This window comes from Mytilus edulis, chromosome 9 (assembly GCF_963676685.1).
Source record: "Mytilus edulis chromosome 9, xbMytEdul2.2, whole genome shotgun sequence".
NCBI classification, from domain to species: domain Eukaryota; kingdom Metazoa; phylum Mollusca; class Bivalvia; order Mytilida; family Mytilidae; genus Mytilus; species Mytilus edulis.
Window position 1 is genome coordinate 29,119,962 of NC_092352.1, and position 17,631 is coordinate 29,137,592.

The 17,631-nt window shown below is 30.9% G+C and overlaps 1 protein-coding gene across 2 annotated transcripts; it reads left to right on the forward strand.

The window, feature by feature from the left end:
• Positions 1–1,181: 1,181 nt before the first annotated feature.
• Positions 1,182–15,835, forward strand: LOC139488018 (uncharacterized). 2 transcript variants are annotated; one of them, XM_071273322.1, is made up of 10 exons: positions 1,182–1,316; positions 3,046–3,237; positions 3,555–3,664; positions 5,601–5,727; positions 6,253–6,381; positions 7,256–7,411; positions 7,999–8,106; positions 11,634–11,705; positions 13,644–13,710; positions 14,372–15,835. In XM_071273322.1, the coding sequence occupies exons 1-10, from the start codon at positions 1,265–1,267 to the stop codon at positions 14,565–14,567; spliced, it is 1,209 nt and encodes a 402-aa protein (XP_071129423.1). In that variant the 5' UTR covers positions 1,182–1,264; the 3' UTR covers positions 14,568–15,835. The 2 variants fall into 2 exon arrangements, with proteins under 2 accessions (XP_071129423.1, XP_071129425.1); XM_071273324.1 differs by having other exon boundaries at positions 1,247–1,316; positions 14,251–15,835.
• Positions 15,836–17,631: the final 1,796 nt, after the last annotated feature.

Sequence of the window (17,631 nt, forward strand, 5' to 3'; positions counted from 1 at the left end):
GCATTATCATTGATATGGTCATATGTTTTAATAAACTGTTTACAAAATGTTTGAAATTTGAAATAAATACTACGGCTTTTCTACCTCAGGGATGAATTACCTTGGCTGTATTTGGCAAAACTTTTAGGAATTTTGGTCTTGTTTGCTCTTCAACTCCGTTTTTTTTTTTTTTTGCCTTTTTAATTTTTAGGGATTCGAGCGTCACTGATGAGTCTTTTGTAGACGGAAAACGCATCTGGCGTAAATACAAAATTTAATCCTGGTATCTATGATGACTTTATCTACCACCAGCAAAAGACATCAAGTGGCAGTAGGTTGATATGGTAAGTTGTAAGTATTTTGAACAGTATGTGTTTCTTAACATAAGGGGGCTCGCGGGTATAAATCAATTTAGTTTTGTAATATAGGATTTCGCTATATTTTTGTATAAATCAATTTTATCATATACTTAATAAATAGAAAAATGAAATAAATAAATGCTCACAGTTCATTTAAGCTCACAATCTGCCTCCAAAAGAAGCATACATTTCTGTTAATGTCCTTTTTTTCTGTTGAACTAATAGGAGATTTAGAGGTAATATCGAAATAAAAAAAGAACTAAATTACAGAAATGGCTTAAATTTTACAATTATTTGGTTTGTGTACAGCTTATTGGAAAACAATAATAAAAAATAAAGGTCACATATGAGTTAAAAAAAGATATTTTAGTTTAAATGCCCCCAAAAAATGCATTTTTGCACCAAAGAGATATAATTTGGAGCTTTTTCAATGATATAAACATTTTAAAGGTCATCTGGTGCAAAACCGAATCGTTTTGTTTTTTTGGTTAAATTTTGTACCATATCATAAAGTTATAACTAATAGTGTAACAAACAAAATTTGTAATGAGGAAACAAATGTTTATTTTTTTGTTGAAATTGTACTACCCACAAGTCTCCTTAATGACATCACGTACGAAAAAATTAGTTTCAACAGTTCGACCTCAAAATCAAATTGCATTAGATATTTAACCAAAAAGGCGAAACTAAAATCAATGATCAACTACAGGAAACCATTGATACTACAAAATGTCACAAAGGTTTTCAATACATGTTTAATGTAACCACCCCTCTTGTCACTCAAAGTTTGAGTTCTGTTAATAAACATTTAGTTAACCAAATTTAGATGTAATTGCTTTTTCCGGCGCAATGAGGTCATATATGAAGTCATGTGAGGAAATTATTGAAATATACTTCAACAAAATATATTCATTCATTTAACAAAAATGATTGATATAATGCAGCTATATATTTTGTTAACTATAATATCAGTTTCTGGTAAGTTATTTATTCAATCAATCCTTGTTTAAAGAGTTAACATTTTATTGATAGTAACATATATTTCCCTTTTATACTTGTTGCCTAGCAGTGAGTTATTTGCCATTCAAATTAGCAATCACTCATCTAATTTAAATGTTGACGGTTTTTCTTGAAACTGATCAACTATGTATATTGTAAAACAGCAGTTATACCATAGAAAAAGTAAGAAAGCATGGTGCAATCGAAATCTATAAATCCATTAACAACAGACAACAGAGTTGTAAAATTGAAAATACCTAAACAATTTAACTAAGACAAAAGAGTCAACTTATATCTTGAAACATGACGGTTAAGCTTGATCTACTAAATGCACCGTGCGTGTTATTAATGACAGATTAAAACTTGTGGTAAGGAGGAAGTGATTGCAATGATAACTGAAACATACTTTTAATCATCTCTGAAAAACACATATTTCAATTAACTTAAGATTCATGCTTGAATAAATACCAAAGAGATATAAATGAATTATTATTTTAATTGGCAAAATAAAGGCCACGGCTCACAAATTAATCAAACATTAATTTATCATCAATAAAGATGAAACATTAGCATGATCATGAGTCACAAATGATCAAAATTAACACATGAGCGTGGATCACTGTTGATCAGTTATAATATCAGAATGGATCACGATTGATCAATCTAAAATATTAGCATGGATCACGATTGATCATTTATAACATTAGCATGGATCAAGAATGATCAATTAGAACCATCTGTACAAAAAGAGCACTTTATCATTACTGTCCAATACTGACATTGACTTTAAAAATACTGGCTCTGGGAACAGAAGCTCGGTAACGGATATTAGAGTCCATTATGTGAACATGGTGCAAGATTGTTGGCGTTGTGTCGCTTTCCCGCAAATGTTCTTCAGATAGTCCTTCAAGAAATTAGTTGAAAGTTAATAGAATGAAAAGTTCATTAATCCAACGCTTCTGTGTCAAAATATTTCAACATTTGTCCATTAGTTAAGGTGTACAAAGTTCAACCATAGAATCACGATCAAAATTTGAACGGAATATAGCGAATAAAATCTCATCTTGAGCCATCTTGGAATTTCTACACTTGGTGAGCCATGACGAATCATCATACAACATCGGGTGCATTTTTCTTACATTACATAGAAATATATTAATACAAAACCCAGAATTTACTCTGACGAAAAATGTCTGCCTTTTCTTCTTAAATCTCTGAACGCCAATGCAGGCGATATATTGACGTCACAGACGATATTGGTCCGCTAGGCCACATGACCCTTTTTCGAGAAACGTAGTTTGATTTTCAGAAAATTGCAAACCTACATTATAAAGAAACTGTATAAAGAAAGGTAACTCGAATAACTGAAACGGCAGCTTCACAGAGTTAAAGCAATCTATCCCATATTAGGATAGATTGAAATATTCCAATGTATACTACAATATGTCTTCAGATTAACTATCAGGAATTTCTGGAACAATAGCTTCAATTTAAATTTCGTTTTTCAATATCTATCAACATATCATAATTGAAATACAACCTTTGGAATACAGACTTCCCTTAGCTGTAGATGTATCCTCAGGAAAGCATGTGACCTAACTCATAAAGTAGGTAAATGTTTTGGTTTATTAAAGGTATGGACAGTAATTCAATGTACAAATCATGTTGGTGTAATCTGAACATTATTTGTTTTATTTTTTGTTACTAGGATGTTCAGTCTTCATTGGATTTCCAGAAAGTAACTGGACAACGAGTTCCCGTGTGTGCACACATCCATTGATAGAACAGATAAACATCTCTACCATATTTAATAACTCATCGAATTACATGGTTTATAAAAATGTAGAAAAAGCTTGGACAGGAACCGTAATTAAATACACAAAATGGGCTGCCTTTATAGGTATATTCCGTGTCTGAATTATATCTGTAGTAATTTTTATTAAAAGATGATGTTGAACATAAAAATATTTTTTTTTAAATTCGAAAAATTTAAGCAATTGAGTTAAAAAAAGAACACTTTGTTTAAAAGTTTTATTGTATAATCAAATATTTTCTACAAATGAAGACTGGAATTTTCTTTATCAGAAACACTCCCTCTGTTATTTGTTACAACTTATTTTATTGTTCCGGTCCGAAAATCAATTTTGCTTGCAAAGACAGTTTGATATAAAGCATTGCAAGAAAGCAGATGAATCAATTTAATGTTTTATTTGACAGGCTGTGGCAGAAGTCTTTCGCCTTTAGATTCGGGGATAAGTGTTAATACGGTTGAGGATTGTTTAAAACATTGCTCTGAATATCCAGTTGCTACCTCCTTTGTTATTAAGGTATGATTTTAAATTCAAACACCAGAAGGTAAAAGAATAGTCTTCTCCAGCTTAGTTATTTTGTGCTGCACAGTATTTGTTCGATTCTTGGTATCCTTTTTATTTATCATTAACCAAAATGGTATCTTTGCAATCCCACCAGGTTATTTTATCTAGCAAATATGGTAGTCATAAGTTATCAAGTTCATGTTATATGTCGTTGCCATGATCAAATTTAAGAAAAATAATGTTCAAATCATGATTTGCTATTTAAGTGGCACTAGCTACGAGATATATGAAAAAAATCTAAAATGAGATGTTTTTTTTGTTTCGTAAAATAATTAATAAAAGTGAATAGTGTTATAATAATTCGATTTTAGCGTCCAGTATTGTTTAATTTTTTCAAGATAAACTAAGAAACATTACTGGTGAATTATTAACTTCCAAGTATATAGTTCGACCTCATTAAGTCCGTATTTATGCGAACGTCAATTCAACTCCTGAGCTAGAGATGGGTAACGTATGCTTCGTACGTGTTGAGTTTCAAGGAAAAGAAAGTCAACAGTGAAAGTGTAATGCACGAGTTCGTTTCTATTTCTATCTTTATTTATGTTTTATCGCTTATTTGACGATCTGAATACTCCAGAGGTCAACTCGATAAATAATAAGATGGCGTCTAGAATTAAATATACACGAAACGAAGTTACACATCCTCGAACCAATGCCCTGTAAATTGTATTTTTTTACTTTTTCAAATATGGATATATGTTTTTGTGTTACAAATGAAACATGAGGATTTTGGTCATATCGATAAACATAAATTTGACAGCTTATAACCCTTTACAGAAATCAATTGAATTGAAATAAATCATGGTTTAAAATATAAGAATAAGTATCCAGATTGCTTTTAGATAAATTGTTAATTCTTTAGTTAATCTAATTATAAAACGTCTGTCGTTTGTGTTAGTCATTCTTTTATTCAACTCTTAAAAAGTGGTATCTCCTATTCATTGTTGTATTGCTTTACAATATTTTCTTTTGATTTCACAACCAATCGTGTTGAATTCTATTTTTGAAATTAAAAAATTGGATGAAGATTTATTAATAAAAGCAAAAGCAGTATACCACTGTTCAAAAGTCATAAATCGACCGATAGAAAACAAACTAAAACTGAAGGGAACATGTCAATTATTCAAAAAGAAAAACAACAAAACAAACGGCACACTAAAGTGCAACAAAATGCAAAAATCTACAACAAAAACTACAATGCAACACACACAGAAATGAACTAAAAGATAACAAATGCCATTTTCCTGACTCGGTACGCAACAATTTGAAAAATGTTGAATTTCTATCCATTTGATGATTTAAGCCTTTTTCAACTGATTTTTGTAGTTCGTTCTTGTGTTGTAACTGTAACACCACTGTCAACGATGAGAGGGAAAGGTCGAGATTCCATAAACATGTTTAACCCCGCCACATTATCTATGTATATGCCTGTCCAAAGTCAGGAGCCTGTAATTCAGTGTTTGACGTATGTGAATGGGTTACATATTTGTTTTTCGTTTATTTTTTGTACATGAATAAGACCGTTAGATTTCTCGTTTGAATTGTTTTATATTGTCATTTTGGGGCCTTTTATGGCTGACTATGCGGTATGGGCTTTGCTCATTGTTGAAGGCAGTACAGTGACCTATAGTTGTTAGTTTCTGTGTCATGGTGGTCTCATGTGGAGATTTATCTCATTGGCAATCATACCGCATTATTTTTTTTTTTTTTTTATTAATCCTGGTTTTGTGGAGAGCAAATCCTCACCCTGTTATAACCATGTTAAATAAACCATCAAAATGACAACATTGCACAGGATGCAGTAAATATAAATGCAAGAACATTCAAGACAGAGAAATATCTTCTTTATTGTACATATTATAAAAATGTAAGATTCTGTTCCTTTCAGAGCTCTAGATGCTACTGCCTTAACAATAAACCCGAAACTAGTGGTACCTGCAGAACAAGCTGTACTAATGCCAGCAACACTCCTTGTAGTTCCGATCGTTCAGCTCTTGTGTTTAAATTTGTTAAAGGTAAACATTTGTATTATTGTAGATATTTGTGTTTTAATTTTCAACATTTTTGCCTGGAAAAGAGGGACAATAGACAACAGAGGGACAGTTAAACTCATAGATAGATTATAAACTTACAACGCCTTTGAAAAAGAAAAAGACAAACAGACAACTGATAGTACACAAGACACAATATAGAAAACTAAGGACTAAGCAATACGAACCTCATCAAAACTGATTGACCTCCGGAAGGATAAGCAAATTCTTCTTCACATGTGGCACCCATCGTATTGCTCATTTTATTGCAAACCCCATGAATTGTCTAATTCGTTAGGTAATGAAAAGGGGAGAGGATTGTTGTTACGACATAAGGAACATATCCAATATCATCTGTGAAACGGTTATTCTAAAAAGGTCAACCAACTGATGATAGCGTCCGTAAAATTTACGAAGGGATGATTTCAACTTCACCATTTAGACAAACCTACAAGATAATTGAAAAGAAATTTATGTTGTTTTTCAAAGGCAACTTTTTTTTATTTGCAGATTTAAAAAACATTGAACCAGCTAATACGTATATTGAAAAAGAATGTATCACAACAACCAAAGAGAAAAGCAAGTTTATTATCCGTGACTGCAATGAAAAAAACTTATTTGGATGTAAAAATACGTCATGTAAGTTTATAAAGACTCTGGCCTTTGTTTGCTTGTATTATTTTTAATCTTAGTTTCTTGTGTACAATTTGGAGTTTAGTATGGCGTACTGAACTAGTATATATATTTGTTTAGTGGTCAGCTGAAGGACGCCTCCGGGTGCGTGAATTTCTCTCTGCATTGAAGACCTGTTGGGAACCTTCTGATGTTGTCTGCTCTATGGTCGGGTTGTTGTCTCTTTGACACATTCACCATTTCCATTCTCAATTTTATAAATCTATTATTAACCGTGGTCACATAGGTCTCATATGTCCAAGAGTTTGATAGTTATAGGTTTTCAATATTTTTGTGAATGTTTCTGATAAAAGTATATCAAGAAAATCGTTCGAACGCAGCTTTGACAATACTTTGTATTTCCCTTTGTCATACAGCTACTTGTGTTTTCGTCAATTAAAGTAGATTTGGCTGTCAAATATTTGGTTGAGACAAATCCTGATGATGGTATTAAAACAACTTCAGACGCGACAAATAAAGTTTACGTATACGAAAAGTAGTAAGATATTATCATTAGTAAAGTAACTTGTCAAAGTAACAATTTTATGATAAATGTGTCATTATATTATTTGTATGTGCGTGAAAGAAGTGCAACATTTAACCTCGATGTCTTTAAAAATGAGCAAAATATCTGTAAACAAATGTGTACTGTAAACAGTAGACTTTTAAAAGCATAGTACTGTCCTATGTCCGTCATAAAAAAAATTATTTATAAATTACATTCATCGTATCATAATGTGAACGGGGTTGGTAATACAAATGTATTAACGATTTTATTTGTCTTATATTTGCTTATTTATAATTGCATGTGCGTCTGATAGTTTTATAATTATTATTGCAGCTGAGCTGATATCCAGGTCATGGTATGACTATCAAGAGTATTGTTTGACAAAACATCAAATTTCCGTATTGTATAACACAAATACAATAGGAAACGACGCTTTAGTAGACAACTCTTATTGGACTCCGATTTTTAGGTCACATACCGTAGTTGATGGTAACTTTGTTATATATTTTTTTGCCTTGATTTTGCACATTATCGTCAGATATATTATTTACGTGTTTATAGTTTCCTTTTATCTGTTCATTGTGCAACATGTGTAAAGATGCACTCTAGGCAGTGAAGTCAAATTGATATAAAAACTTACATTACTTGGTGACATTCATCCCCTCGTGCTGGTATATCTTACTTGTTCTTTTGAAACTATTATTTGATTTAACTATTCAAATCATTCTCAGGAATATTTTCTGACAAGTATTTTTTATTGTTTGTTAATGTTTATATCTTCAATTTCCATACAATGTAAATGCTTTTCTTTGATTCATCTATTATTGCATATTAAATGTTGGTTGCACATATCCATTTTTGCGAAAAATAAAAAGAGACCTTGAAAAATTAGATTGTTCAGTTCAAAACAGGAATTCTGAAAAAAATAATCATCTGTTTCAAAGATTTAATAATAAATCTTCCTTAGAAACACAAAACGTCGCAGCTGCTCTTACACATTTTTAACTGTCGGCACCCGTCCCCTTGTTCTAGTCAAGGGAACATTCGGTTATTATAATTATGTTTTATATTTACAGAAATAGTTACAGGAAAAGAAGTATGTCTTACCGTCTCAAAAAAGGAATCGAAATATTTTATTGTGGAAAATTGTACAGCTCAGTTTCCATTTCTATGTTCAGGAGTTCGTAAGTGTTTACTTTTTATTTTTATTTGTTGTCATGCTTTCAATTTTATGTTGATTTTTTTATAGTTATTACAGATTTTATTTTTATACTTGACAAATTTTATGACCCGTAAAACTACTTCGGATAATAATTTGATGAACACAACTCTTTTTACTGTTTAAAAGCAAGAATCATAATCTCAAAGCCAAGCTTTGTGGTACGTATATTTCAAATACAAACATGTCAGAAATAAAGTCTTTATGAATTGGGAAAAAAACGTATTTGGTGATGATTTACATGACAGAGCGATCAAAGGAAATGATTTTCTAGTCGCAGTTTTTATTTTTAGCCCACCAAAGGGTCAAGTGAGCTTTTCTAATCACTTTGCGTCCGTCGTCTGTCGTCGTCTTCTGTTAATGTTTTTAAAATCCTCTCTTCTGAAACTACTTGGCTAAATTTAACCATACAAGATCACCTCCATCACTAGGGTATCTCGACATGGCTAAAAATAGACCATAGCGATAAAATACAGGTTTTGCTTTATATCTCTGAAACTGAAGCAATAAAAGCACATATGACATGTGATAAATATTATCATTAGGTTAAGATCTATCTTTCCTGAGATTTTCAGACGAATCAGACAAGCTGTTGTTGGGTTGCTGCTGCTGAATTATTTATTTTAAGGAAATTTTGCGGTTTGTGGTTATTAGCTTGAATATTATTATAGATAGAAATAAACTGTAACCAGCAATAATGTTCAGCAAAATAAGATCTACAAAAAAAGTCAATCACGACAAAATGGTCAATTGACTCGAACAGGAGTTATGGACCTTATACATGTTATAGTAAAATTTAACAATTTGTTTTAAACTTTTATAATATTTTACGAAAGTCTTTTCCGGAAACAATTGAGACAAATTTAACCAAACAGGGCCACAATCAGCATACGGGTATTTAGTTTTAAAAATGTGTACGATGACCCTGTCTTTCAACCAACATGGCAGACGTGGCTAAAAATAGATATTAGTGGAGAAATTCATTTTTTTACTTACATCTCTGAAGGAAAGCAAAAGTATAACGGTTGCATTATTTCATTAGTCAATACAAAAATATAGTAAATAAAAGTATCAGGTGAGCGACACAGGCTCATTCGAGCTTCTTTTTATAATTGTTTGTGAGGTCTTCAACAACGTGTAGAAAGTTTAAATAATTAGTCAGTACTGTTATGATATTCACCAGTAAACATTACATTCATAATTCAGGTCCTATGCAGTTCATATAAATAGGTTGATTATATGTTGCTTTGTTGCCGTTCAGTTTCAACATTTTAGGCATATTTAAGACGAGTTATCACAGTCACAGACTTGGGGTAATTGTAATTGTAATCGTTAATCAGCTGTAATTGATTACTATTTTTCAAGTAATCAGTGTAGTCATTAATCAGCCAAAAATCTGATTACATGTAATTTAATTTAATCAATTACTTTTCAAAATACCCTGTAATCATGATTACTTTTTGATTACATTCTGATTACAATGAAAAAAATCTAAAATTGTGTTTTTGGTCATTAAATGAACCTCTTCATTATTCATATTTGATAAATTTTTAACATACTAAAATGGTTTGTTTACTTTAAGCATGTCTACTTCAGTAAAAAAATAAACTGTTACAGTATTAAAAAGTCATCATTAGTCTAAGCAGAGACATATGATACAATTATATACCTTTTATCTTAGTAAAAGATATTGTACATACATGTACATGTATATTCATCGTTTTATAATGATCTTCATATTAATATTTGATAATAACTGTTATATATTCAAGTAATACTTTTCTTTAACCCTGAATTATAATCTTTTGTGATTTTTGTCAACTTTGAATTGACAGGTAGGAGACTAATTAAGGTTTGTTTTTATTGCAATTACCAATTGAGTATAGCTGTAGGGAAATATATATGATATAAGATAAATCAGACATGAAAATTTATCTAATTAGCACAAACTAAATTAAAAGTTGGACAAATATGTTGTGTAAAAAATTTTAAAAATGTATTTGGACTGGACATGTAAAATACAATGATTTTTAGTACTTACATATTGTTTACAATTTGATTGAACATTTCTATTAAAATTTAACATAGTTTTAACTGGTAACTTTATTTCATCCATATTTAAACTTCCATAAACTGCAACTTGGAATACATATAAATTATGAAAGAGGTCAGCAGACAAACAAAAAAACTCTTGATTATGATATATCTTTATTAAATTTAATTCAAAATAATTCAGAGATCATTGGTGATAAAGTGTACTGTATATATATGTAGTGAAATTTGCTGTTTATTTGAATAGATGAAGTTTAATTTAAAGTTATCATTTAATAATTGAACCAAATAAAATACTTTCTCAAAAATGCTATAGTTATATTGAACGTTTATTCATTCACATCATTCAAAATTGTTTGTTTTTAAATTCATTGTAATTAGATGTAATCATGATTACTTTGCCAATGTAATCATTAATTTAATCAGATACTTTCAGAAATGATGTAATCATTAATTTAATTTAATCGTACAAATGACAAAGTAATTGTAATTTAATCAATTACATTGAAAGTAATCGGACCCATCTCTGCACAGTCATTTTGATCTGTAGTGTTTTACTGTTTGTCCGATGGTTAAATGTATTCATTAATATTTGAATTACCATACCAAAATAAGGGAAAAAATATAAAATGGCTGAAAGGAAATGATTTTCCATTTTTAATCTATAGAAATGATTTTTCTCTTGATACATCAGAAATATATATATATTTGACTCCAAAGAGTTGGTGAACATAAATTCTCGATTCGAGTTGAAGACTAATTGCACCAAATAGAAAAGAATGTTGTTTTTGTCCTGAGACGGCTAACTAGCAATAAAATTCCTTGTAAATAGACAAGTGGCTATGGAATGTTTATATCTTTTCAAGGTCTGTCAACAGTGGTTTAAATAGTATCGCAAGTCTTATTTCTTTTCTTGAGTGTTTTGAGTTTCATTCCTCCCTTGTTGTAAACAATTATGAAGCGTTTAATGACAGAAACTTCGGCGCATTATGAATAACTATCCATTAGAGGATAAAGATATGAACAATTGCAAGTCTCAGAATTGCACCATTGAAATAGTTAATGTTATTAAGTCATTTACGGTTTTGGTATACGTTCGATTGGTTCTAATGTGACACACAAACAGCTTCTTATAAAAAAAAAATATTTTAAAATACTATTTAATTTAAACTATGTATATGTACAAGTTGCGATTTTATACAGGTTATAATTTGTACAATGCAAAAATAAAAGTTATAACATGCACACAATATTGCTTAAAAATGGGTTTCACTTGTACAAAATTTTAAAATAAAAAAAAAGTCTCAATCATTACAACACATGTCATTAACCTCAATAATATTTTTTTTAATCCTCTGCAAACGTGTTTATTTATTCATTAACAGTAATTAGTTTAATTAAACTAGTATAGAAAGCATCTAGTGGAACTTGTATTTTTAGAAAAGAAGAAAACGATATATAGGAGTACACCGCAAAATAGATATCCACGCTTCATCAATCTTCCATTAGGTGGTAAGTTGTATCCAATGTAAATATGTAGGAAATACATACTCAAGGAGTATCAATAACCATAAAAACAAAACCATAGCTAAAATAGATAAAAGCAAAAACGCAACCAAAGGTCCGTACAGCACTACATTACAGAAAAAAATAACGATTGAATAATATAAACACCACTAAAACCTTAATAGACAAATAGATGCTAAATTAAGCTTTTATTTTGAAGATCACTATTGATAGAAAATTCAAATACATGTACCATGAATGCATGATTAAGAGTTTGGTTAATCAGGGCCAATACCAATTTATATGTAATAAACATAAAAAACAAAAAGAAGTTTAACCCCTCCGCATTTTTGCGCCTGTTCCAAGTCAGGAGCCCCTGGCCTTTGTTAGCCTTGTGTGATTTTTAGTTTTAGTTTCTTGTGTTAATTCAATTTTATTAAAGTTATTCATAAGAAGTTACCGATAGAATGACAACCATACAGACGAATAGATGGAGAAGTGGATTTATAATGTTAATTACATTAGGACGCAATTTGGATGTGGGGGGGGGGGGGAGAGAAAATATGGGTCATGGAACTTGATTTCTTGTTAAAGACACAATATTTGTCTTCCTGAAAATTCTTTTACAATAAATACATTCTTTCTCTTATATCGCTAAATGAAAAGATGGAGTCGAACAATCAAATATTCTGTTTTTGTAGAAACCGTTATTGAGAGGTTTAGCTAGTTATAACAAACAGACTTTATCCATCATTTTCTACATAAGAAAATGTTTGTCCCAAGTCAAGATCTGAGCGTTGTTATCCATTCGTTTGATGTGTTTGAGCATTTGATTTTGCCGTTGGTTATGGATTTTCTGTTTTGAATCCTCGGAGCTAGTATGTTTTTGTTTTTACTTTATAATAATACGAAACCTGGCATAATTTCCTTCATACGATTTTTACTCCTTTTCATTTAAAGACAAACAAATGAATCCTTGTAATGTGAATTCCTTGAGACTATACCAATATAGTCAGTAAAAGTACTCCTCAGTGTCAGTGTCTGGAGTGATATGGAATATAATTCTATTATCAAATGATTTGAAATCCTATTTTCAAAATACCGCTTAAAATTGCTTAACTATTGTCGACGAATGCGTTTCTGAATGTCTTTGCTATTTTCCGCCTCTCTCCACTCTAGGAAGTAACATAAAAATATATTAAAGATAGGATCACCATTTTTAATTTCATATCCCCTTCATGATTTTGTGTTTCTTTCTAAAACATGTCATTAGGAAGGTATCTGTAAATGCGTGTCAAAAAGAAACATGCATATATTTAGCTTTGGTTTTAATGTATTTTTTTGGTTCATTCATATAATAAATTTATCCGGTTTAATGGTGTATCTGTCGTTGTCAGTATGTAGCATCTTCACAGGTAATTGATATAGGAATATGTGGTATGAGTTCCAATGAGACAACTATCCATCCAAATCACAATTTGTAAAAGAAACCAGTATAGGCCAAAGTACGGTCTTCAACACAGATCCGTGGCTCTCACCGAATGTCAAGCTATAAAGGGCACCAAAATTACAAGTGTTAAACCATTCAAGTTTGCAACTACCTTATTTTATTCTTTAATTTGAGTTTAGTGCGGTGACCTATAGTTGTTAATGTCTGTGTCATTTTGGTCTCTTGTGGACAGATGTGTCATTGGCAATCATACCACATCTTCTTTTTTATATAGATTATATATCTAATTTTAAGGAACGACTGGTGAACCTTGCCTCAGTTTTGCCTGAAGATGCATACTCCCTTAAATTGAAAAACAAATATCTTATGTTACGCTACAGAATATACAAATGTCGTTATTTAAAATTAATTTTGTTTCATGCCTTTAGGTTTGTCATTCTACCTCGTCATTCTCAGTTTTAAAAATCTAGACAGCGTTATAATTTTTTTTACAGTGGTTGTTGCTGGTGGAATTTTCATCTTTTTACTCATGATGATTATTATATTTCTATCCTGCAAACTGTGAGTATAATCTTTAATCACAAAAGAGTCATGATGTATATCTTATTAGAGTGTTTTTATTTTAAATTATAACAATAAACAAAATTAAAAAAGGTCAGGCGACACCAAAATCATAACACATTAAAAAAAGCAAGGCACACAATTAAAACCGAATAATTTATATTTCAGTTTTGACTACTAGTCATGCTTAAATTTGACATGCATTTCTTGTAGAAATGCCAAAAAACGGTGTTTAACTTAATAATTATAATATGTTTGTATTACATAGATGAGAATCAGCATTAGTGGTCAATGTATGAATATATCTTTGCAAAATGTAAGAAAAAGGTTGCGTTTGATTTGATGTTCATACAAAGTATACATTTGATCTAATGCTGATGCCTATGTTGAATTGTTTTATGTACTGCACAACAACTTGTATAAACCAAGTTTTGCCCTACATGCTTCAATATTCGCAGCTTTTATTAAATAAATTATTCCATTTAAGTTGCATTGATGAACATTTGATCCTAATAATAAACTTGTGGTCTTTATATTCAGGTTACTTAGCAAAGACACTGCCCAAGTAAAGAATGATTTAAGTATAGATAATACATGGATATAGTGTACTTCACTGTTTACTTCAGCATGTTTGTTTTTACGTGTTATTTTTTTATATCAGGAAAAAGAGAAGAGAACCTTTTTTAAATTATTCAAATGAAATGAAAGATGGATTCCCACGCGCTTCACTACCACCCAATAAAGTAGGACTCCGCGATACTTACATTGACGCAAGTGACGCTCCCAAAAGACCTGGAGCTGGAAGTTACAATGATGTGTATGATGATGTACACAAAGGTTTTATCATCAAAGAATAACTTATATGACAACCTACTTCTATAAGAATATTGACGAAAAAATGTACTGGACATTTATCATTTTGTATTTAGGGAATGTTTATTTTTTCCAGTTAAATCTACTAACCACCAAGAAAAATAAGTATCTCGTAAAGTTTTTAAATCATTTTTGTTGTTTGTTGTTATCATTTTAAGCCGCCATAGAATAACTAATAACTAATAATTCGATCATTGAATATTGGTTTTATTGGTATTAATATTACTTTGTTGTCATCAGTGAATTAAAAGCAAACTAAATATTATTTTTATATACATATACACATTCATGAATCTACAATCGGTCGATCCCTGTATCTTGACATTGCACAAGGTCATGTTTTTCTTTGAATGTTAATGACGTCTTTACACTAAATTCATTGGAATTTGGATGTGTACTGATTGACAATTTAGTCTTAGATGCATGATTATTTTATAAGTTTTTGGTGGCTTTGAACTAGCTGTTAGTAACTGCGAGTACTCTCAGATTATTACTTGGTGTCTTATTTGTTGTTGGGATATACAAGTACCCGGCCACGTCCACTTGGTGTTTTTGTAAGATATATTTCTATTTGTATCCATCTGATGCGTTAAAACGTTTTTCATTTTTTTTAGTTCGTTCTTATGTTGTACTGTTACATCTCTGTCCCAATGTTAAGAGGAGGTTTGGGATCCCGCTTACAGGTTTAACCCCGCCACATACTCTCTATATGTGCCTTTCTCAAGTCAGGAGTCTATAATTCAGTGGTTGTCGTTTGTTGATGTGTTACATATTTGTTTTTTATTCATTTTCTGTATGTAAATTAGGCCGTTAGTTTTCTCGTTTGAATTGTTTGACTTTTTTCATTTTTAGGCATTTTATAGCTGACTATGCGGTAGGGGCTTTGCTCATTGTTGAAGGCCGTACGGTGAATTATAGTTGTTAATTTCTGTGTCATTTGATATCTTTTGGAGAGTTATCTCATTGGCAATTATACCACATCTTCTTTCTTATATTTGTTTTCTAATGAACATGCAATGTAAATGACCAAATAAGAAACGTGAAATATATTTTTGTGGTTTTATGCTCATACCGGTCTAAAATAACATCTTTTTTCCAAATGGATATTCAATGAAGGATACCCACAACGTCATGGTATTAAATATTTTAGAAACTATTTAACATTATTTCGCTATAAGAGTTTTTTTTAACATTTGCCTGATTGTATATCTTATAGAATGCTCATCAGTTAAATAAAATCTTGATTTATCAATATGTTCATTTTCTTATTTCTATTTAATTGGGTTTAAAAAAGAATTAAACTTACACTTTAATAAAAGCCATTTTTTTTCAAAATGAAAGATAGAAAGAAATGAAATTATTAATACTATTTGATTTCGGACCAGGAAAACATGAACTGTCAAGAATATCTCGATGAGACAGCAACTATATCTTAATGGCTACATACAGTCTTAAAATATAAAGGTATATATAGAAATAAGAAGATGTTGTATGACTGCAAATGAGGCAATTCTCTAACCAAGTCACAGTGTGTAAAAGGTAAACCAATATAGATCGAAGTACGATCGTGAACACGGAGTGTTGGCTCCCCTAGAACAACAAGCTATAAAGGGCCAACAAATACTGGTGTTAAACAATTCAAACAGGAAAACAAATGTGCCTGTCAGGAGTCTGTAATTCAGTGGTTGTCGTTTGTTTATGTGTTAAATATTTGTTTTTCGATCATTTCTATGCCCCATTTATAGGCATTATGTTTGATGGTTTGTGCGTCCGTCCGTCTGTCCGTCCGTTCGTGCGTGTCGCTTCAGGTTAAAGTTTTGATTAAAGTTTTTGATGAAGTTGAATCCAATCAACTTGAAACTTAGTACACATGTTTCCTATGATATGATCTTCCTAATTTTACTGCCAAATTAGAGATTGTCCCTGTTTTCATGGTCCAGTGAACATAGAAAATGATAGTGCGGATGGGGCATCCGTGTACTGGGGACACATTCTTGTTTGTACATAAATTATGCGGTATGAGCTTGGCTCATTGTTGAAAGCCGTACGGTGACCTATAGTTGTTAATTTCTGTGTCATTTTGTTCTCTTGTTGAGAGTTGTCTTATCGGTAATAATACCACATCTTCTTTTTTTATATTATCTAAAAAAAAAAGAGAAACACTAATGGACAAGATGTATAGTTCACTTCAATTAAATGTTCATGACTTTATAAAAAAAAACAGTAAACAACTACTCCTCCCCCTAAAAAGATAATATGGATGCTGCAATTATATGGTTTGAATACTAAAAAGTTTGATAAAATCTAATATGGGGTTACGGAGGAGTTGCAAATCTTAAAAGGTTACCCTAGATTTTAATATTTTAAAGGGTGCAAAAACAATTTCAACTAAACTAGTACAGTTTTGTTTACTCAGAGCCAGCGCTGAGGCCTTTCTCCGTGTGCAGGATTTTCTCGCTATGTTGAAGACCCTATGGTGGCCTTTGGCTGGTATCTGCTATTTGGTCGGGTTGTCGTCTCTTTGACATAATCCCCATTTCCATTCACAATTTTATTATTAAGTAGTGAGACCGAGAAAATGTCCATACACTTAAGCGATATATAGGGAAGAACGAATATAAATGCGAACTATATGTATAGTCGTGCCGATATGACAAAAGTATATGTCATGACAAAATGAAAATCCAAAAATCCTTCAAATGAGGGAATGAAATAGGTGGTGTACCAGTTTATCTGTGAATAAGATTCTGTTAAAATTTACAGACCAGAAACTCCTTATCATATATACCATTCTATATAAACATAGTACTTGATATACTTCGAGTGCTAATGCAATCATACATGTTAGTATCAATGGCTGTATTGCATACAGTATCGTCAAATACAGTACAACAAAACATTGCTAGAGGTAACTATTAAGGCATAAAAATGTATAAAAATAACAGAACATCTACAAAAACCAAAATAGTATGCCTTAAGGTTCACGAAAAATAGCTATTTGAACGTGAAACTTGAAATCAGCAACACCAGAAAATATGTATAATTTCA

Coding starts and splice junctions, on each gene's coding strand:
- LOC139488018 (XM_071273322.1), top strand. CDS start 1,265: ATGATTGATATAATGCAGCTATATATTTTGTTAACTATAATATCAGTT. Junction 1,317..3,045: donor AACTATAATATCAGTTTCTG/GTAAGTTATTTA, acceptor TTTTGTTACTAG/GATGTTCAGTCTTCATTGGA. Junction 5,728..6,252: donor TGTGTTTAAATTTGTTAAAG/GTAAACATTTGT, acceptor TTTTATTTGCAG/ATTTAAAAAACATTGAACCA.